A 22,841-nucleotide genomic window follows, 5' to 3' on the forward strand; every position below is an offset into this window, starting at 1 on the left:
ACTGGATGAAAAACATGTGGTATGCCTAAAAGGAGTAAGTGAACCAGGGAAGCCAAAAGTGAAAGAATATATTATACAGGAACAGAAAAAGCACAAATATTTATTACTCACAGGCAAAGGCAACAAGGTTGAAACTTTCCGAAACAAGATGAAGGCATTCAAATATATCAAATATTGAACGAGTATGAGAAACAACTTAAATATTTTGACAACCCACTACAATCAAGGATCAATCTGTAAAGAAATAGGCATGACAAGAGGATATCTCATGGGAATAAGCTAAGGGTCAATCATCAATACAGAAGTGAAATCTCAGTCCAAGGACATTAAGTGTACGAGTACGAAAGGAGCCAATTATCTGTAGAAAGAAGAAGCATGGAATTGGAAGATGTAATTCTAATGGACAAATTATAGAAAACATCTAGAGGAAATGGCAATCAGGATGTCATGGGAGGCATCCTACATACAGCATTTATCATCTACAGCCTGGGGTGAGAAACCACTGAAGATAAATTATTTATGTGAAACTGTGAAACAATCTAGTCTTCTGGGAACTGCAAAAGAATGAGAGTAAAATCCTGGAGATCTGATACTACATTTATAAGATGCTGAAGACAGATTTATTTCCAGGAAAAAGAAAAGTCAATGAGAAGAGGAGAGAAAGACTATGACTGAGAAATTGAAGAATCCATTTGTTGGAAGAGAAGAGAGACTAAATTTCAGCAACCGAGAAAGATGGGTGCCCACTGATAGTACAGAATAACATGTGCACCAAACCTGACAATGCTAGTAGAAGGATGAAGAAGGCCTGTATGATATAACAGGAAAACTAAAAGCAGTTGAGGAACAGGAGTGGAAGAGCAGGGTTGTGAAAGGCAATAAGCCAGGAAAGAGAAAGAGAACTGATGCTAGGCTGCTTCAGCCCTGAACTCCTGTGAATCAGAAATGACACCAAAGAAAGGGAATCTGAAGGAACACATGCAGATAGTAGTAGGTAGTTATGAACTGATAAAGATAGTATCCTTATCCAAAAAGTCCCAACAGCTGAATAATTAAGTGAGAAGGCATAAGACAAAAGTGGTAAAAAGAAGGGAATGAACCTCCCCAAAAACACTTCTGGAGCAAGATGAGGTATATAGAAGATAGACAGAATACAATTCTCTGTAAACTCTAGAGAATATAGTGTGTGACAATCCCAGGAGGTCAGCAGTTTCCAAGATGCTGGAACAACAATGTCTGGCACCAACAATCATTCCATGGTCAAACTTGCTCAGATTACAGATCTTCCCCATTCTAATATTTAGTCAAACAACAACTGAGCCTCTTGACCATGTCTGCATGCCTTGTATATTGAGTTACAGACACAATATACATTTGGCTATTTGTTAAAGAGTAGATGTACCTACTGTGAATAATGTAACTGGCAATCTCATGGCAGGAATTGGGCTATCATACTCCTTTAGAAGAATAATAAATAGAAATATCTCTAATGTACCTGAACATTTCTAATAATCATTTCATCTTTACAATACAGCATTTCTGAAATGACTGACAAGAATTCTTGCTGAATAATAATGTAATAATTTTCTCATGTTTACAATCTCCAAAATTGTTTAAAAAAAGTTCAGCAACAATTTTGTAATATTTCAGCTAAATCACTATGTCTCAATCCAATAAAGCAGCTTTGAAATAAACTTTAAAATTAAAGATATCACTAACTGCAAACATTGAGCTCCAATCTCAAAAAAGACACCATACACTATTTTATGATCTGCTACACTGATTTTGGGCTATCATCATGATAAAAAGTGGTTCAATCCCATATTAACTGATAATCCTAATGATGTGTCCAGTCATAATATTACGGGATAAATTTACCATAAATACAAACTGCATTCACATGAAAATGGCAAAAACAATTTAAATTATGTTAATAAGGAAAAATGACAGAGGTTTGAATACTCACTGTATTATATATATTCTGATTAAGCAATTTATCAAAAATACATAAAAATAACCCTATAAATTGCTGCTAGAACACGCATTAATTTCACAAACCAAGTTTCTTTAAACTAGATCTTACAACTACAAAACAGTTGTAAATAAGATTATTACTCAAATATTTATAATTTTAAATTTTTACAACACCTATTTTTTACATATAAATTGTGAATGCCCTCTATAATATAATATTTCAAGAGAAAAAAAATGAAATAAAAGTATTTGACACAAACTGACCTTGCTGAACAAGGGGGATCATACTGAACAACCCAGTGGACATCTGGTACATCAATACCTCGAGCCATGACATCTGTACAGAGTAGAATCCCTCTAAAAAAGTATTAATTACTCGTTCATAATTTCACTTAGAATTTCAAGTGCATTCTCATCAATTATTGCACACCATTACACATCTTACTTAATTAGTAAAACTTTTTTAAATTAATAGCAGGCACTACAATTTCCATTAGTTGATATGTTAATAAAGTACAGTCTTTTCACACAATTACATTAATGTATGATAAGTAAACAAATATATGTGATACCTCAAAATTACATCTTACAGTTCACTGATCTTATATCTCAGTTCATACACACAGCTTTACAAAAATTTGATTTAGGTCAATGATATTTTTCATTTCTGTCTTTAAAGAACTATGCTCCAATATTTGATTTTTAATTACAAAACACCTAAAGACCATATGAAAGCTATAATTATCTTCACATTCCAAAAAGTGCCAATAAAATATAAGAACAAGATCTAATAACACCAAAAATAAACATATGCAATTGAAACAAATAGTGAGAACAAGAGAACAGAGAAATGCTAAAATTCTTGTATTTTTATGCAATTAATATACAATTGCTGACTACAGAAAAGTTAACCAAAATCTGAAAGAAAGAAATGGATTTCTTGCAGGCAAAATCCAAAAATTTAAGAAAAGTTCTGTTCCCCAGTTGCTTCAAAGCTGATGAAAAAAAGAATGTACTAAAACTAGCCAAAAATACTTTTTTTCTATTTATATTTTCATTACCATAGACTTTAAATTTATTAGTTGGCAAGTTCTGCAAAGGTACACAGTGTTTCAGTATATATATAACTTTACAATAAAGAAGATACAAATGAATCACTTTCAAAATACCTTTAAATTCTTTCCCAAGACATATTTAATGCAGACTAGAAATTACATTTTAAAAATAAGTTATATATACAAATTGCAATTCACAATACAAAAATTTAACAACCTAAAATTTTCTGAAATTTTTTGTAACCAACAGTCATAAACAACTTGAGAAATAAACAGTTTAAGAAGGATTAAAAATTCCCCACTGATAATTCTAGAGTTAATAAAGTTTCATACTACACTAAGTCTTGAAAATAATAAACAGATTTCACTATGATATATGAAATGGGAATAATAAATTTATATGGATGTTAGAGAATTTCAAGTGCTTTAACAGTTATTAATCATGGTTCACATCACCCCATAGTACCTAGAAAAATAAAATTAGTCACTAATGGATCATGACTCTTTAAGAAGACTGAATATAAAAACAATTAGCTTTAAAAGTTTTGCATCAAATCAGTGTTCTTAACATATTACATAATGTTACAAAATGACAATTTTCCATGAAAATTAAATTACACTGCAGTTATAAAAATGCCACAAAAAGATAACAGTCACACACACACACAAAGTTGTTTTTCAATGCTGTGAATATTGGGTTTGTGTTTTAAACAGAGAAATTTATTTGTGATAAAAACCTGTGAATTGGTTATAAAAACATTTGTTTTATTTTTTATTTGGTTTGACTTTTCATTTCTTTTCTTTTTTCACAGAATAATCCAAACAAACACTATTAACATAAAATATAATTAAATGTGAACTACACAGTGATACATTGTACATGTACATATTTATGACACAGTAAAATCATTTTGTTAATACTATACTGTAGATATACATCAAGATGCAGTGTACATTATTCTTAGTTATAAAAAAAAGTTTAATATTAATATGCAACCCTTGAATTAACTGATCTATACAAAAGATTTAACTTAAAAACTAAAGGAAGTTAAATGTCTGTTTTCAAAGTGAGTACATTGCATACTAACTGGTTTAATTTTACTGAAAGTAACATTTATGACTCATTAGCCTACAGATGTCTTACAACTTTTTAATTACATTTTAAAATTTGTAAACCTAACTGTAGAAACAAAGATGTAACCAAATCATCCTCTTTAAATTGATGAACCTATATGTTTTACATGTATGTAGTTTCAATCCACAAAATGAAATTAGCCTAACAGTCCTACACATTTTTTCAGAAATAATTTAATGAAATAAAAAATATATTTTCAACAGTAATTTACATACCATCATTATAAAGTTACACTTACAAGTAAATGATACTGAATTCAATTACAATAATAATTATCAAATTGATTTAACTCTATTTAACACCACACAGGAATGATTGCTGAGGCAGATTTTGACTATGGTGATACCAATGCTACTTATGAACATATTGTTGTGATAGTAATGTTTTTTGTTGTCACTGATCACTACTGCAGCAGTACTGGACAGCTAATATTAGACAAATTAGCTGTATAACTGACTACCTATATAGTACATACATGTATTTATTTTTACTGAATTTATTTCAAAATTGTTTGAAATCAAATTTCTTTCATTTTTTATGTGAATTATCATAACCACAAAAGTTATGAAACAGAATTTGCTGACTTGTTTGGTTTTCTAGCCACAGGAAAAGGCTACAATACAATTTGTGCCCATGTAATGAAGAACAATGACATATATTCAAACAAGTTGAGATAATATAATAAAGGTAAACAGTCTATGATCAACTGAGACTCATCACACTAGTTTAGCTTACGCTGTCAAGTTTCCACCTCTAACATTTGATAAAACAAAATCCACTGCACGGCCACTATAAAAGGAGGGGTGGAGCAAATAACAGACAAAATTGGTCATATGATAATAGCTCTATTATAGTTAAATATGTTTATACTAAGTATTAGTAAATATAACCTATTTATTTCTAACTTTACTATAAACATCAGTGCTCACGATCACAGTAAATGCAGTAATAACAGTTTATAAGCATCAAAAAATCCTGGGAAGTGGTCCTACCATATACATGGTAGCCTCCTTCAATCAGCATCATCAAAACATCTTTCAAGTTTGCTGCTATGATGAGAAAAAGAGCAGGAAAGTCATAGCCTGTGTAACATTTATTATTTACCAGAATTGTGTGTGTTTGAGGGGACATTAATCAGAGGCAACCTATCAGTGTTAGTAACGGTTCTTCCAGTGTTTATTTCCTTCCTCTGCCACATGGTATTATTGACAGATAATGAGATTCATGTTTTACTTTAACCCTTGCATTTGTTAAAATATATCATAGTGTCACTCAAATTTAAGCAAATTCCTTAGATTACTATAACTGTTAATATCACTAATAAATCAAACGTCTACCAAATAGACATTACTACTAATTGGAATACAAGACTGTGACAAACAAGAAATTCTATTATGGGTATTAACACTTTAACTAATAAAGCAGAAAACAATGTTTCAACCTTCCTAGGTCATCTTCTTTGTTAATCTGAATGATTATGTTGGATTTCCCAGTATAAAAATTAATGTCATAAATTGTAGATTAACCACTTTTGATTGGAACTAGTTTTTAAACAAAAAAACCAGCATAATCTACTGCTAGGTAGACATAAAACAAACTGGTGTGAATATGACCACAATATAGCAATATTTTCCACAGGAGATCAAAATGAGCAAAGCCAAAAAGTAAAATACACATGTATTCATGATGACAAAAACTCCACTTGAGATAAAATTATGTTCTCAAGACAGCTGGTATGGGTGTTAACATTTTAATTAAATAAAGTACAGAACAACATTTTGACCTTCTTGGATCATCGTCAGGTTGACAAAAAATTCACAAACACAGCGTTTGTTCTGCAAGGCTTAAATACATGGGCATTATAGAAACAAGTTAAACCATATCAAAATCAAGCATCCTGCTGGAATTTGGAGTAGATGGATGTGAAGAGCAGATAAATAACTATGCAAACATATGCTCTTCTGGTAGTGATAACATACCATTTCTTTAATAATATGATTAATGCTTAATGTTTATTCAAAATAGGCCTTTATGGTACCCAAAATGCAATTATATTTCATGTTACACACTATTTTTACATGCAGTTTACAGAAATATGCAACATTATATACAAAGCTGATTGAAAAAGAAGGTAATACTGCATTCTCAATATTTGTAATTGAAATAACAACAGTCAAACATATAAAACTTTTTAAAGTTTCAATGTTCACTGCATTTTATGGAATCTAGCACCCTTCAGTTTAAAACAATTTTTGGGTGGACCTTAAGTGTTATTTCTGTAGCTACACAGTTGCTCAAATACTTTGTAACAAATCAAGATAAATGAATAATCATTACTAATTTCATTATTAAGCAAATGAGTACTTAGCCAAATAAAAACTAGTACATTTTGATATTCTCCAAGCAATCTAAACTTAAAATCAAACAACATAAAATTAGAATACAATCAATTTATTTTATAAAAAGTAATTATAGCTCTATCTTAATAAACTTCAAGATCATCAGGGAATGAATACAAATAAAACTATATTCAGAGTATTCAAATAATACAGTATATTGTTAACAAGTAAAAACATTGTATATCTTAATAGTATTTGAAGTAATGTTACAGTGGTATGATACCAGTTAATTTTTTAAAAGTTACCTAGTTAACACTAGCCATATGTTTAGAATTTATTATATGAAAAAAAAAAGGCTTTCACAATAATAATATAGTATTTTAAATAAATCATTGTGACCACATAGTTATAAAAAAACAACCATAGTAAGCCAAACAAAACTAAAATAACACTAATATATTCTGTAAATGATTAGCTCAGGTTGTATACCAGCAATTTCAAAACTTATCTTTATTTCTAGTAATGCAACTGATATGAAAATAAAATGGTTAATAACAAAAATCTTATTTTTGTAAACTTAAATTGTTAGAATTAGTTATAATCATATTTAGATAGAAAGTAACAACACTGGTAAACATGATGCCTGTTTAAAACAAAACAGCAAACTCTACCTCATTGTATTTTACTTACTCTGTACATGAACAAAAAAAAACATTTTTCATACAAATTCTAACATAAACAAAATGAAAAAATTGATTCTGTGATATGTCTATGTTGCAACAGCTGCAAGTATATAAACATTAATATTAACATTAACCAAATCTCTAAACTAGATACATTGCTAGTGTGTCTTAAAAAAATGAGGCACCAGAAATTACCACAGCAATGTTTATTTAATTTTCATATTGTTCTATTAGCTTTCAACAAATCAGTTACTGACTTAAGCCTTAACTCAATTACTGTAGGCTTTAGTAATGATGATTTCAGAAAACATTGTTAGTGTGATTAAAAAAACAACACTGGCATGTAATGTTTCTTCTTCATAAGATAATTAAGAACATCTGAATCTTTTCATTACTTTCTTGAAAAAAAACGTTCAATTGCTACATAATACTGTACATTTATAATATTTGCTCCTTTTTTTTGTTAAAATTGCTCTTTTGTGGTACTTATAAATTTTTCTGTTTGCATAACTTTAGTTGCCCTTGTATACTTCTCAAACTAGAAATAATTGACGATTCAAACTTACATAATCAAGCATTGTCTATTTTAGTATTTCTGAATAAAAGCACCTATTTTAACACTTTCAACAAAGATTAATTTCTTTATAACAGTATCAAGGAGATGACAAATTTGCTCTTAAAAATGTATTAATTTTTTTAGCAGTACCAAAAAAAAATGACAGTTAACAAAGAATTAATTTATTAGCAGTGTCAAGGAGGCAAACAGATTCACTCGTGTTTGTAAATCTTCAAAGAAGAATGCTGGTAAGGAGTCTGAAACAGTCTCTTATTAAATCTAGAAACTTTCATGCCATTTTTCATATGGTGAATTACAAAAATCTTACAACACATGATAAACAGCTTTGGTTCTGATGAAGGATGTGGAAATCACATTTATCTTAAATTAAAATGTTACCCACCTATTCATAAAATGTGTTTAAATAATGTAAGCAAAAAATAACTGATTACTTTGTCACATTAGCAAACTTGTCACACCTGTTACAAAATTAAGTGAGATGAACCCAGTAAAATTAGTCAAACATTAACACTTTGATGAATTAAAAACACAAATTTTAAATGGTATTTTTTACAATAAATGTTAAAAAAATTATTACAGACTGATATACAATATTCTTTTCTTTTAGTATTTGTATAACTATTTAAAACCAAGATTAGCCTCAGCTTTCTTACCTATTTAGATCTCTGAACTGTTTAAACAGTTTGTGACGTTTGTGCCTCATCTTTCTATGAATGCTAATGATGGCGAGTTTCTTCAATATTCTAAAACAATTATCAAACATTAATAAGGAATAATGTTAAGCACATTATTCTGTAGACCAATGATATAATGGTAAAAATAGTCGAAGCACATTCAACTTCAGGAGTTTTAAGTTATTTCTATCAGAATAGTATAGTTTTTGGTTTATAGAGATACAATCCTACTCAACATTAAGTTAATGTAACTTATTAGTTAAGTTACTATTAATATATATCAGAAAAATAAATGACTTGTATTTCAAGATACTCTGTCTAAAAAAAAAGAAAAGACAAACATACCCTTTAAGGAGTCTAGAGAAATAGTCAACAGAAGCACAAGTACTAAAAAAAACAATAAGTTTCTCTTGCTGATGATCACGAAGAAATGACACCAGACAGTTGAGTTTCTTATCAGGATCACAAATCTATAAAACACAAAATGATGAAAATGTTATAACAATACTGTAAAAACATATATTTCACCATTCAATAACTTTTTTACATGTGAATTTTGTAACAAAAACAATTCCCTGAAATCAAAGACACATTGTGTACAGTTATTAAAACACAATGTCATTCTGAATTATTACTGTTTTGTTTGTTAGAAAAAAAACCCAAAAATGTTCACCAATGCTTTCTATGAAACATGCACAATTCTGTCCAATTCTAAAAATATAAGATAAAAATCTTAAACTTATAAAAACTACAATAACTATTACTCAAAATAAGTCCACCAGTCTGTATTATACTGTTTAGTACTCAGTAACTGCTAATTATATTTTAATTACAGCATAAATTAGAGTAATAAAATGAAACTGAAATGTGAAAGAATAAATAATCAACTTAAATATTTCCTGCAACACAAATACAGTTTAAGGCTTTCTTTTGAAGCAGTGCATGCATACAACAAGATTAACTTAGGATTAGCAAACTTTGAGTAAAATGCAATTATCGTAAATATGCAAAAAGTGTTGTGGTACATGGTAAAGAAGCTTAGTTTTGACAGAAGATTTATGTGTTGCACCTGGAGTGAAATTTTATCTCAACTCAAAATACATATCTATTCAAGCTCTTTCACAATGCAAGTCAAAGGAGTAATTTGTTACAAACACAAGTTACTCAGAAGTTTTACCGAAAGAAAAATCCAGCAAATTGAATTGAACTACTTATGTGTGTGTGTGTATTGATAAATTAGGTACAAACTTTAGTAGTCTGCTTGTTTTTCATCATAAAATGAACATTGTTTCGTATAGAGTATTTAATTGTATGTGTAAACTTGAAATATGAAAACCTTAAAATTTTGTGAATACTAATCATGCCACTAGATCCTTTTATAAGTTAAAACACTTTGCTTTGTAGTAATACTTTCTTTCTAACATATGAAACCTAAACTATACTATCTGAAAAAAAGAAATTAAAGAAAACTTTATATAGTTATGATGTGGTTCAAAAAAATCAAACACACACTGTCTTGATGGTTATTTATATGCACTTTTTCCTACAATGAAAATGACACTTGAATAATATAATATGAATAAGCAACCAGTCATATTTTTCAAAGACTTTGATCTGATAAAAACAATTCCAAAACTAATTGCAAGTGGTAAATAACAATATATGCCAATCTAAGTAATGGCTCTTCTTCCGTTTATCTTTAATTGTCACTCATATATTGTAACATCTGACATTATTTATAATATCATAAAGTATATATTTATAATCAAAATTTTAGTATTACATCTTGAAACCTTAACAACAGCTTCTTTGCAGAAATAACTACACTGATTTCAGGTGCTAGCTTGTGAATCAAGAGAGACTCTTTTCATTCAATAATAGGCTTAGTTTAGTCCAAAATCTCCTAGCCAATAGATGTAGTAGGTTTTAGTTTGCTTCTTATTTTTTTATCTTTGGAAAAAGAGGCTTTAGAACTTATCTAGTTCATGTTTTTTGGTTTACTTTATATTTAATAGTTACTTAATTTTATGTTTATTAAAACTTAAGTTTTAATTTTTATGTCAGAATAAATATTCTTGTACTGTGTTATGATAAAAACTCATTTTCATTTTTGTGTTATAATTGGGATCACTTTATAGTAGTAAAAACATTTTTTTCTTTCTCTACTTTTGATTGGTCTTTTTTGTTTTTTTACAGTAGACTGAGGTCAGAATATTTAACAACCCAACCTTTCCAGTTGGAAATATATGTAAACATTTCTTTTTTTTATACTTTTCTTATTATTGAGAAAGTTAATAAATATATGTACACTAAATTTAGATTAACACTCTACACAACTGGAAAAAAAATGTACAAAAATTTTATGTCCCAATTTCTTTGATAAAAATTGATAATTATATTTTTCTAAGTATGTTATAAAAGATTTAAAAAACAAAATGCTAGATCATGGTTTAAAGTTCAGTATTTCTAATAGGTTTAAGTTTGAAGTTATAATTTCCAAAAGAAAAAAGGTATTTAAGAATAGGTACTTCCATCTTTTCATAAAATTAGCTTTTCTTGTTTTGTGCTGCTCTCTATTTGAAACATTTTTGAATACATGCTACAAGCCTGTCTTCTCTGTTGGAATCCAAAGTTCCAACAAATTTTTCATGTAAATCACTAAGAATCAATACCAATAGCATAATTCTACTATCGTGACCTAGATGACTCCCTCTACATGTCACTACCAAACCATCACTTTGAAATTTGCCAAAAGATGCGAGCACTGGAAGATCGTGTGGAGGTAGGACTGGAAGTGTGAGAAGAGGGATATATCTATTGCAAATATATTTTCATTTAGGAAAATTATAACTTTTCAATCTGGTAATCTCCCTCTTCTCCCACTATCAGCTTGAATCCTACACTGAATTGGAAAAGGGACTGGTGTGAGGGAAGCACATGGGTATCTGGAAAGATCCACAGGACACAAGTCTATTAATCGAGAGGAACAGATCAGAAGATCTGAGTAGGGGAACAGTATCACATCTAAGCCAGGTATCTTTTCATCATGAAAAGTGAAAATGTCAGGAGGACCAGATGTGTTGGAATGAAAAGAAAGTACATCCACATGAAAGAAAATGGTGCAACAAAGGGAAAGAAGAAGGAGAATCACTCACTCCCATGCCAAAAGGTGAGTAAAAGATGATGTAGCCCCAGATGCACAGAATCTAGGACATGATGGACAACAACTGACAAGTCTATTACATCTAAAATCACTTTCACTTGGTACTGAAATCTTCTTAAGGGTACAATGAGGACCTACACAGTCTTCACTTCAAGTCCTAGAGTCCAGAAAAATCTATCAGAATACTGTATGAACACAGGGTGGCCTAATTTCATGGACAAGGGAATGTGTCATCAAAAATCTGAAGGAAGTCCATTGTAGGCACTCAACCTGTATAACAATGAACAAGCCCAAAAAAACCCAAGTCATCAACAACCTTATAATGAGAGAAGACCCAAGACAGAAATGGAAACATGCTGCAAAAATACTCTGTGATCCACTACAAAGAAAAGCAATTAAAAGAGGAAGGTGTAAACCAGAAACCTGTGTAAGGGCTTGAGTGATTGGTTAACTCATCTCTGAAAACCTCACTCACTGGGTATTGAAATCTATGTGAAGGTAGGAGGAACATCTAATTAGAGGGATGAACTAAATTTTAGGTGTCTCAACTACAGAAAAATCTCTACACTAGCAAAACACCACCACCCCACTCTAAATTGAATGGCTATAAACATCTGTGTAGAACTCATCCAGAAGGTTGCATCCACAATCAGCAAACCCATGGGCTCCCATACTCCAGAAAAAGAAAGGGAAAGAAATTTGTGATGAAGAGTCCAGAGGGATTGCAACACTCAAGACAGTGCAATGGGATATGATAAAATCCTAGATTTAAAAGCAGACCAGACCTATTTATTCAATGGAGACACAACAGGAATGGGTAACAGTTACTTCCAGTTTTACCTATGCAAAGGTGCAGTCCAGAATGAGCATATTATGATGCAAGTACCATGAGAAATTTACACTTCAGTGATCTTGTGAAACACCTTATCTCAAAGAGAAGTGTACATAGCCATGGGAGTAAAGGGATCAACATGGTCTACTATGCAGATATGACAGAAGGATGTCTACGAATGGTTATAGCCATCTAATTGGAACCCATTCAAAGTATGTACAAAATACCTGGTCAGGCACCACTTGCCACAAGGTAAGATCCAATGTGAAGCTAAAGCAGGTATTCTTGAAAGAAAAAAGGATTAGTTAAGACTTATGTCACAGCTGTGTCAAAGCCAGGGGAAAGAATAGACACAGTTGGTAGACAGTACTCCAAGGAAGCAGAAGCAATGATGTGGTGTAAGTAGTCGGAGATGAATTTGTAAATAGTCCTCCACATGCCCTATAGTAAAATCTACTTCAATGACTAACAAAGATGAGAGGCAAGAGAGAATGGAAGTTGATGCAGTTGATGTGAGGAAATATGCAAGAGATCATGCCAGGAAGGATATGAGGAGAAATAAGCCACTTAAATCAAGCGTCAAACCCAACTGATTAAGATAATTGAGAAAAGGTCACAGGAAGAGGAATGTTGCAAAAGGAGAAACAGGTGAGAATGAGAGCCCTGAAAGGGAAGCAATGTGAGCAAAATAAACAATGGAGGGCATGGATAGAACAGAGGAGTCCATCCAGATCATGAGGACAGAAATGGAAACAGAAAACATGCAGATAGAAGAAAAGTAGACTGTAACGTCATGAGATGCAAGGGATGTTGAAAAAGGAGTGGTACAAAGACTTGATAATGTCAAAAGATGAAATTATCCAATCTAAAACAACCACAGGTTGGGAGGAGGAAAAAATACAGCATAAACGAGTTGTGAACAGAAAACACAAACAAAGGTTACATGAGGATATGAAAGATTACAGTAATGTTCCAGACCAGAAGCTATGGATGTTTTAGTGGCCAATAAAGTCAGAAGGAACAGATCAACAAGGAAAGGACAAAAGTAGTAAGGACCATATAGAAATAGGAAAAAATGTAAGGTACGGGATAATGCTGCCCCACACCTGAAATCAAGCAGTCTGAAAAACCACTCTCAAAAAGCAACATGAGACACTCAGATGCAGGCAACCATCAAGTGAAAAGCCTGGAAAACCAAAGTTAATGCCCAGGAGCAATGGATGCCCAACTTGTATACATAGATGGCCAAAGAAGAAAGCAAATGGAACATGCTAAATGCAAAACTATTCTCAGAAAGAAACCAGATAACCCCACCAATGACTTGATAAAAGCTGGGTGTGAAGATGGAGAATGGATGGTAAAGGATGGAGCACAAATAATTGGGTTGATGAAGCAGGCCAGAACAGAAAGGAAAAGGAATGACAAAGACTACCTGTTGCTGGTAGAACTGAGGAAACCAAAGTTCAGCAGGGCAGGAAGGAGTAGACAGAAGGACCATACATGGAGGAGCATGGATGAAGGAGACCACCCAAGTATATGGATGGGGGGGGGTAAACATAGAGGAACAGATTAAACCAATCCTAGCTGAAGACCTTAACAGCCAAAGCTCCAAAATGAGGAACTAAGTATCAAAACTGAGGTAATTTAGATTGAGAGCAGTGGTCAAGCCAACAGTAAAGGGCATATCCAGATGCAAACAGAATCACCCAAAAATGGTTGGATCCAGGTGTGTGTCTAAAAAAGAAGATACATAGTGAAAAAATACAGGGATCAGGTGATTGAGAGAAGACACTCAATATAAATGTCAGCATGGAACAAAACCTGCTAGTTATTAGAAAGAAAAAAACAAATGATCCAAAGCCTGACAAACAACCAGTAGTTTGAAAATAGTGGTTTGAAATGTCCACAAACCAATAAATCAAAACCCTTGAAAATTAATCAATGCATTCCATCAAGGGAAAGGAGTGTGAATAGGAACACCCAAGGAATCCCATGCAAGGTCATACTTGTCATGAAAGACCCACTGAAATAAATGAATACAAGCCCTGTAAAGGGGTATGAAACATATCAGAGGTGTCCAGTCACCTCAAAATCTATGGTGGAACTTTACAAGTAGGAAGTAAAAAATCAGACAAGCAGTCCGAACAGCCAGCTTCATAGAAAGGAATCTGAAAGGAGTTAGGTATTGATGGGTATTGAAGAAAACAGCAAGACATACAAAGTATCAGGGAGGATGAAAGAAGGACCTCTCCAGATGAGATCAACAATCCCACCACACATCTTTGAGAAAAAGCTAATGAGTAGGAGTAGACAACTCCCATTCAGAAATGGCAAGAAGCAGCTAGTTGTCCATTAACACTTGTAAGTGCAGTCCCCAGGGTATGACTATGCCAAGCACATTAGCAAATCACTCTGCAAAAACATTGGACCTTAAAAGGTACACTATTCCATCACAAGCAAATTAATAGGAGAAAATGATCTTCTGACTTGTGTGTGAATTATTTTCTTTGTTATAAATTATTCAGAATAATTTAAGACACATATGACAACCCTCTAGCTTCATTACAGTTGCATGCATAAGTAAAAAAAAGAAAAGCTCTATATTTAAATAGATAATCTTTCAACATCAACTGCTCATAAATTCACAGAAGCTGCATTTCGCACAACAACATACATCACAATTGACTGAACTGTTAGGATACTCTTGCTTTATAAGAACTTGTAGTATATGACAGCTGAAAATGAATTAAAGTAGAAATATATCAATAAACATTATCACCTACTCTGTAATTGGTGCAATAATCAACTGTTCGTAATTTTATCAATCATAAATTCTGATTGCCTTAAAATAAAACATCCAAAACATTTGTAATTTAACATACTGTGTAATAATTTGTAAGAGATGAGGGAGTCCGTAGTGCATTATTTTCATTGCAACCTTTCTCCTTCACGGTGATACAAACTGGATTTCGAAGACCAACCCGAATTAATTGATCAACTTCATTTGTCTGTGTAGCTGAAAACAAACCAGTCCTTCGTTGTTTTGGGAGATACTTGAGGATCATATTCAACCTGAACAAAACAAAATTATTGTTAAAATATTTTTTTACCTGTCCTGCTTGTGTCACTGCTGAATTATATCTCAAGTGACATTTCTAGAATTTTTAATTAGGAATGAGATGATGGCAGTCTCAAAAAATTAGAAGACGGTTTATCATGAAGGATGGTGGTCAAATGTAATAAATACAAAAGAAACAGCCTTTTTTTACCTTCAAAAGGGGTCTATTTATTCATTTTAATTACCAAAAATTCCAAACTTACTTCAGGCTTTGTTTTATTTGCACAGCTTTGTGCAATCTGATACTGTTTTAAATTACCAGTAAACCTATTCTCTTGGTCTCACATCTGATTGGAAATACTTCTTCAGGTTCAAGTTAAATAGTAAGACTACTTTGTCAAAAAACAAACAAAAAAAAACATTTTCACATGAGTGAAGGAGAATTTAAAACAACAAAAACTCATTCCTGATATATCAAATGTGAAATGTTGCTGGGAGTAGGGCTTTCAAATGATGAATTTCCATCCCAGTGGACACACCCATATCTAAGAAGATATTGTGTCCATGAAAGTAATGAGAAAAGGAATTAACTTAGCATCAATTGAACAAGAAAATAAGATGTATTTCATATTACAAAAAGAAAGATACAGGAAAATGTCATACATGTCATCTCATTTTAAATGTGTCCTTTTCTTTTTAACTTTAAACAGCTTATATTTAACAAAACTATAAGATACAGAGAATACATGGAAAAATTAAAAATTTAAATGACTACTATTGCTTTTTTTTAGATAGTACTCACTATAATGCTTCAAAAAAATCCTAAATATAACAACTTAATAAAAACGAAATGCAGCAAAGCTGTAAATATTAGTAAATTATAATGATTATGAACCTCAACAAAACTATGACAAAATTAGCATAAAAATACTTTTACTGAAATATGTATAATGGATCTATTTGTACCATTGATCTACAATTATTTTAAATACCTTCTAAACACAAACAGAATAGAGCTAAAATAACCTGTACAAGAGAAAACATCTATTATAATTTGAAAAAGGTATACTTATACACATTCACGGTTGAAAGACGTGATGATTTTACCTTCATATGCACCAAGATTTCTGGGTGGTTTTATGTTTGTAAGTTTGTACTCAGAACGTTGTTTATGTGCTTATTATCAAAAAATCACAGCAACTTCAACTGGTTTACCTACGCTTGCAGTGGGAAGGGTTTGAACATATTCTCAAACAAATGCTATGTACATAAGAGTAATTGTTTGTTTTAGTGCAAATAAACAAGTTAATTGGACTCTGTCCACCATAAGAAATGAGCTGTAAGTTCTAGCATTACAGACATGAAATTTACTGTTTAGGCACGTGAGGACTACAAGAGACAGACTGAAAGGTCAATTCCATCACATATCACCATTATTTGTTACAAAGATCACCAGTTCACTGTCCACGATCGCAACACTGAACTTGATTTCCAGTACGTAACAGAAATTATTATCAATTATAAATCTCAAGTTTGAGGATGGAAAGATCTGTTTTAGCCCATACCTGGCTTCACAGCATTACACTGCTCATTTGGAGATCTGCTGAGAATGCTACAATTGGTTAGACATCACTGGAAGCTTGCAGTGAGTTGACATTTAATTTCTCTGCCAATGAGCAGTAGATTCATGTCTAGAGAACCACTGTTGAATCATATGTTCATTGCAACATCAAATGAAAATGACTGTTTAAGTGGTTGCTCAGTTATGGTGTAGAGAACAAATTAAAGAGGCCAACATTCACAGGTGAATGCAACATGTCTCCACCACTAAATCCTAACATGGCTAATTTTGATACTAAAAAAATCATGAAAAACATGGAAACATCAAATATTGTCAACATCAATGATTGGAATTTTTGTACCACATCACATGCATGTTGTTTGGCATATACATGAACAGATCATGAAAACTCCAGATTGTGCTTTCTCACTGAAAAACTGTGCAAAAAACAAAATTTCAAAGCATACAATCCATAAAAAATTCTTTCTACCAAATTCCCTGTAAATTGGCCAACATACAACAAATTAAATATGTTGTTTTTTGTGGCATCTTTACCCTCTATAATTACTAAAAATGTGCAAGACCACCATTTTTGTTTGTCAATGATTAGTAGATAAATACCATTATACTAAATCCCATCTAAACTAATCAAAATACAGCCAAATAATTGACTAAATACTCCAATTTATGCCTTCTGGTGAGTGAGCTCTGACACCCTAAAAAGATTCAAAATCAGTAAATCCAACTTTTTTGCATGTCAATGGGTGAGATGCATGAAAATATTTATTTATGCCAATTTACATCTAGCTTGCTATAAATATGATTACAAAAGAACCGAAAATGTTCATTTTATGGGGTTGTTTTACCTTTGGCCCCATAAATTCCTTAAAAGGGCCTAAAAGAAAAAAAAAAACTGCCTGAGCATATTTGTCCCAGATTAACTGTACCAAGTTATTATACTGATAACTGAAGGAAAAGTGGAAGAAGAAAGAAGTAGCATTGAAACGCTTGTGTGCGTCTTCCTCCCTCTCTTTGCAAAGACATAAAACGACAGATAAATTTAACAATTAAGTGATACTAATAAAGTGTAAAATAACAATATCATATAAGAAAAAACTTAATTCACAACCATTAAAAATGGTGTTCTACAGAATTCATGCTAGCCACAGATACTGTAGAATTTCCTCCAAATATACTGCTGACTACTAATGCAATAATTTGTTTAAAGCAAATTAAAATTATCAATTTTTGTGCTGTTTGAAACTGTATTATGGTTATGATTTTTTTAGTAAATTTACACTGTTCAAATAAGATTGACATCTGAAAACATATACACACAAAAAAAAGAAAATTAATCATAAATATACACACACATCTGTAGACAAAGCTATAAATTTAACTGCAGAGTAATGCTTTTGTATTAGAAATATAAGATGCATGAGGACTCCATATTATTCACCGTCCCAGTGCCCCAAGGTGTCTTAATTTCACCACAGCTGTTGAGAAGATTTGGTATGAGCCTAGTCCTGAATGAAGCTCCTACCCATCCACCTATAAACATGAATGCTTTGTGCCAACCTCTGAACAACGTTCAATAATCACCATGTATACTATCATTTGAATGAAGGCTCATTCTATTCCTTGGAACTACTTGGCTGAAGATTTTGCTTTTGTGTTTTTAGAATGCAATAAAACAACTCCTCAATCCCACTCTAGGGTTTTACTCCTGTATTTTCGTTTCTAGTGCATGTTCTAAAATTTTATTTGAAACAAAAATTACTTTGTGCACTATCAGCAAACCAACCAAAAAGAACAGTTAAGTTTCAAACTAACTAAAAATATTAAATTAGAAACTCAAGTTTTTAAAGAAAAATCAAATAAAACTTACTCTCCAAGCTTATGAAAAAAATTGGTAGAAATATTCTGGATGTTCTTGCAGTTTGTGGATGTAGATATATTGGAACAGTCCAGTACAAGAATGAAAATAAACTACACGGGTTTTCAGGTCAAACTTATATACTCTCAAACAGGTTGACTTTATTCTGCTTCATGGAAGTGAAAGCAAGTTTGTTGAAATGAAAACCTATATTAGCAAGACTACTGAGTGAATACTGTAAATCAAAATATGCTAAATTTAACTTCATAGTTTGTTGTGCTCCAGCAGAAGATTCAAGATAAGTAAAAACAAACATTTCTTAAAACTGCAAAAGGTACTCAAAGCAATTCCACAAAGAGATATCAAAAGTATTAATGGGAGACAAAGTAACATCAAGGTGAGCATCAATCCTGGAATTGCACTTGATAATAGGAGCACAGATTGATAAAGGCTTTAGATTTGTGGAATATTGTACAATTAATGGTTTGGCTATTGGAGTACATTCTTCTCACACAAAGAAATTCATAAAAGAACATGAAGAAAGTCCTGAAGATTTAACTGTAAATCAAACAGATCATATAGCCATAACCTGTAGGTGTCCATCTTTTGTCCATGATGTCAGATCATTTAGAAGTGTAGACGCAGAAAATACTGATCACCATTTGGTTGTTGCAAAGACAAAAATGAAACTGTGCAAAATAACTATGCCTAAATCATATGATTTTGTTAAGAAACAAAGTCACGAGATAAAAGGTGCATTTCAGCTAGATTTTCAAAGTAGATTTAAGATACTAGATAATAGTAAGTGATTAAAAGAAAAATGGACAGAATTTAAGGAAATTTATGTAATTGCTGTCAGAAAAACCTTAGGTTTCCACAGAAAACCAAAAGAAGAATTGATTTCATATGAATCTTGGAAATAAACTGAAGATCGAGCTGGAAAGTTGAAGACACAGATAGGAATGCTTTTTAAAGATCTGAATGAAAAAAAGGCAAAAGAAGGGAAGTTCAAAGAATAATTTTAAGAGACAAATATAGATATTACAGGGACAAAAAAATTTGGTGAATTTGATTAGCATAAACTTCTAATCAATACTGAATTTAAATGGCAGCTACTTCTCAGCATCCTTTTAACATTCATCATTTTAATACATCACGGCTAATAAATCCAACACTAAAAGTCTCAACTCTTTTGAAAGAAATCAACTAATGAGAAAGAGATAAGTGGTATGTTTCTATTTTAATAGCATTTTTATTCAGTTTCAAACCCTAATAGTTAACTGTATCATAAATAAAATTTCATGAACAAAACAGTTCCTAGTATGCAAAGTATAAATTCAAGTCTGCATGAAAGACCAAACACCTAGAAGAAAACATCTAGTAACTTTTCAGCAGCAATTAACCAGATAAAGAAGTGATTTGAAAATATTACAACTGAACAAGTTTGCCTCAAATTGTTTTGTTGTTTGTTTTCAAATTAATCTAGTTTTTTTTCTGACTTCACGATGCAGTCTCTTTGGCTTTTTGAAGAAAACATTTAGTAACTTTTCAGCAGCAATTTCCCCTCTCACCACAGACATCCTTTACTATGCTTGTCACAAGGTTTTTAGTGAGTTGTATTCAAAACTTAATTAAACTACTTTTTGTTTGTTTTATGTATGTCATGTAAGTTGTTTCCAATTTTTACATTGTAGTTCCTTTTATAATAATAAATAAATAAATAATATATACAAAAAGAACGAGAAATAAAGTACTTACCAGATACTATAATATTAAATGTCATAGAGAGATATTGGAAATTTCTATAAAAAGAGAGCATTTGACAAGTTAACTTGGTGGTGAGAGAAGTCTGATTTTCTTCTTGATAGCTTTATAACCAAATAGAATTGAATACTATGAAAATTATGTTTTGTCTGAGCAGTTGATGACATAATAGCAAGCAATTTATATGTTACATTTTTTACTTCTTAGAAGAGTGGTAAATAAATTAGAGAAAAGGAGATGCTCAGAGAGAGATAGTGTTAAATTATCCTACCAGGAGAAATTTTTTAGTACTGCCTTATAAAACTAAGAGGTTAAAATGTTTATGTATCAAAATTTAGATTATTAGCTACCCTTCTGTGCCAAATGTATTCATACACCATGATAATAACAAATTACATTAATCAGATTTTGAATGTACATAACTAAACTTTTTGGCATGCACGAAAGAAATCTGCAGTGAGGAAGCTGGGTTAACTTATCAATGTATCTTTCTTATTATTACTTATCAGTAAATACTAAGTAATGTGTAGAAATATCTGAAGAAAGTATACACTGTGCACCTGATTTCAACTGTACAGGTTTCATACAGTTCTATTACAAAATGGTTAGAATTTACTAACACAGACTTAATCCAATTATTATATTTAATGGAAAAGTAAGTAACTGCTAACTGATCATCAGCCTAAAAGTAAAGTACCCATTTTTTTTAGTAGTAGTATTGTTTTTAGGAGTCAATTTGACAAAAGACCATGGCAAATGCTGTTGATTTAAAGTTTGTTTCAGTAAAATATAAACTATATAATACTAGTTCATTTAAACACAGCCAACACAGGGAAGACTGAATCTTAGTTTTATATTATTGGATACATAACACGATGCACATACGCTGCATCAATGCAAGTTAAGTATGTTAACTAGGCATGATTGAAAGGAAAATATAATAACAAATATGTATGTAAATATATACATATATATATAGCATTATGAGACTAAACATTTGTATTTTAGTGTTATAATGTATAATCATTCTAGCATGAAAAAACAATTTATAATCATTTTTTAATTTCTTTATGATAGTTATAAAGTTGGTCAAGTGACAGACCCTCACACAGTTAGAGTATAAAAAATAACAATATATGAAGTCTTACTGAAAACAAACATTAGAAATGTATTTAGGAGATTTTAGAGATTATAATACAGGAGATTCTAAGGATGAAGAATATTTTTTTATCAAAACATGAAATCCCTTTGCACTCAGACTATTTTCACAACAAAAGTTTAGTAAAAATATTTCATTAAAAAATTGTATTTTTTGAATACAAAATACTTGTAATCTTTACTAAAAGCCTACTAAATTTTATATGAATACACATGCTGTATCAAAAGTTACAGTGCAAATACTGAACTTGTGCAAGTGTGTAGTTGTACTCATGTATATTATAATGAACCCTAAGAGAAAGGATTAAGTGATATTTTGAAGTCTACAAATTTTCACATCCTTGCTGCACTAAGATGTTTGTTGGATCCACCATTAGGTGTTACCAAGAATATAACACTTGGCAGCAAAAACAGGAAAGAAATCTCATACAACTCATTACATGTAAATTAAAGTTAGAATTTAAATGGACATTTTATTACAGTAAGTAGAGCTAGAGATAAAATGAAAATTTCATTACTACAAGTTTAAAGCCAGCCTTAAATTAAAAGCATTGGTATATTCTCTCCTCTTCATATTTCATCCTATTTAATTTATTCTTCTAATTTATTAACTCTAACATTTTTGTTGCAAATTAGTTTGCTAGGATTTAGTAATCTACCTTGACTGACTACTCACCAGATCATAAACCCATCAAACCATTATCACCCAAACAAGACTCGTGTTACCATCATAAAGATGGAAATGTTCTAACTGAGGTGCAGTATCACCTTCCTATTGAAACTTTATTTCATCACTTCTGATCTCAATTGGTGTTGCCTTGAAGACTTATTGTAGATTATCTACTACATACCTACATTTTTGGTATTTGTATTTTTTGTCAAGTCCCAGCATATTTTCATAAAAGAAAAATACCATCTGGATGTTGTTTTTCTCAAATAATAAAAATTTACTTTGGATGAATTTGATTACTTAAAGAAAGTTAATTGAAATG

The 22,841-nt window shown here is 31.2% G+C and overlaps 1 protein-coding gene across 1 annotated transcript in view; it reads right to left on the minus strand.

Moving 5' to 3' along the window:
• Positions 1-22,841, minus strand: part of LOC143252108 (ATP-dependent RNA helicase DDX55) — a 103,450-nt gene that overhangs the window by 38,208 nt on the left and 42,401 nt on the right. The window contains exons 7-10 of the mRNA XM_076503756.1: positions 15,315-15,504; positions 8,783-8,907; positions 8,417-8,506; positions 2,239-2,331 (exon numbers count right to left, since the gene is read on the minus strand). Of these exons, the coding sequence (XP_076359871.1) occupies positions 2,239-2,331; positions 8,417-8,506; positions 8,783-8,907; positions 15,315-15,504 (498 nt within the window). The remainder of the gene's footprint in view (positions 1-2,238; positions 2,332-8,416; positions 8,507-8,782; positions 8,908-15,314; positions 15,505-22,841) is intronic.

Source organism: Tachypleus tridentatus, chromosome 6 (assembly GCF_004210375.1).
Source record: "Tachypleus tridentatus isolate NWPU-2018 chromosome 6, ASM421037v1, whole genome shotgun sequence".
NCBI lineage: Eukaryota > Metazoa > Arthropoda > Merostomata > Xiphosura > Limulidae > Tachypleus > Tachypleus tridentatus.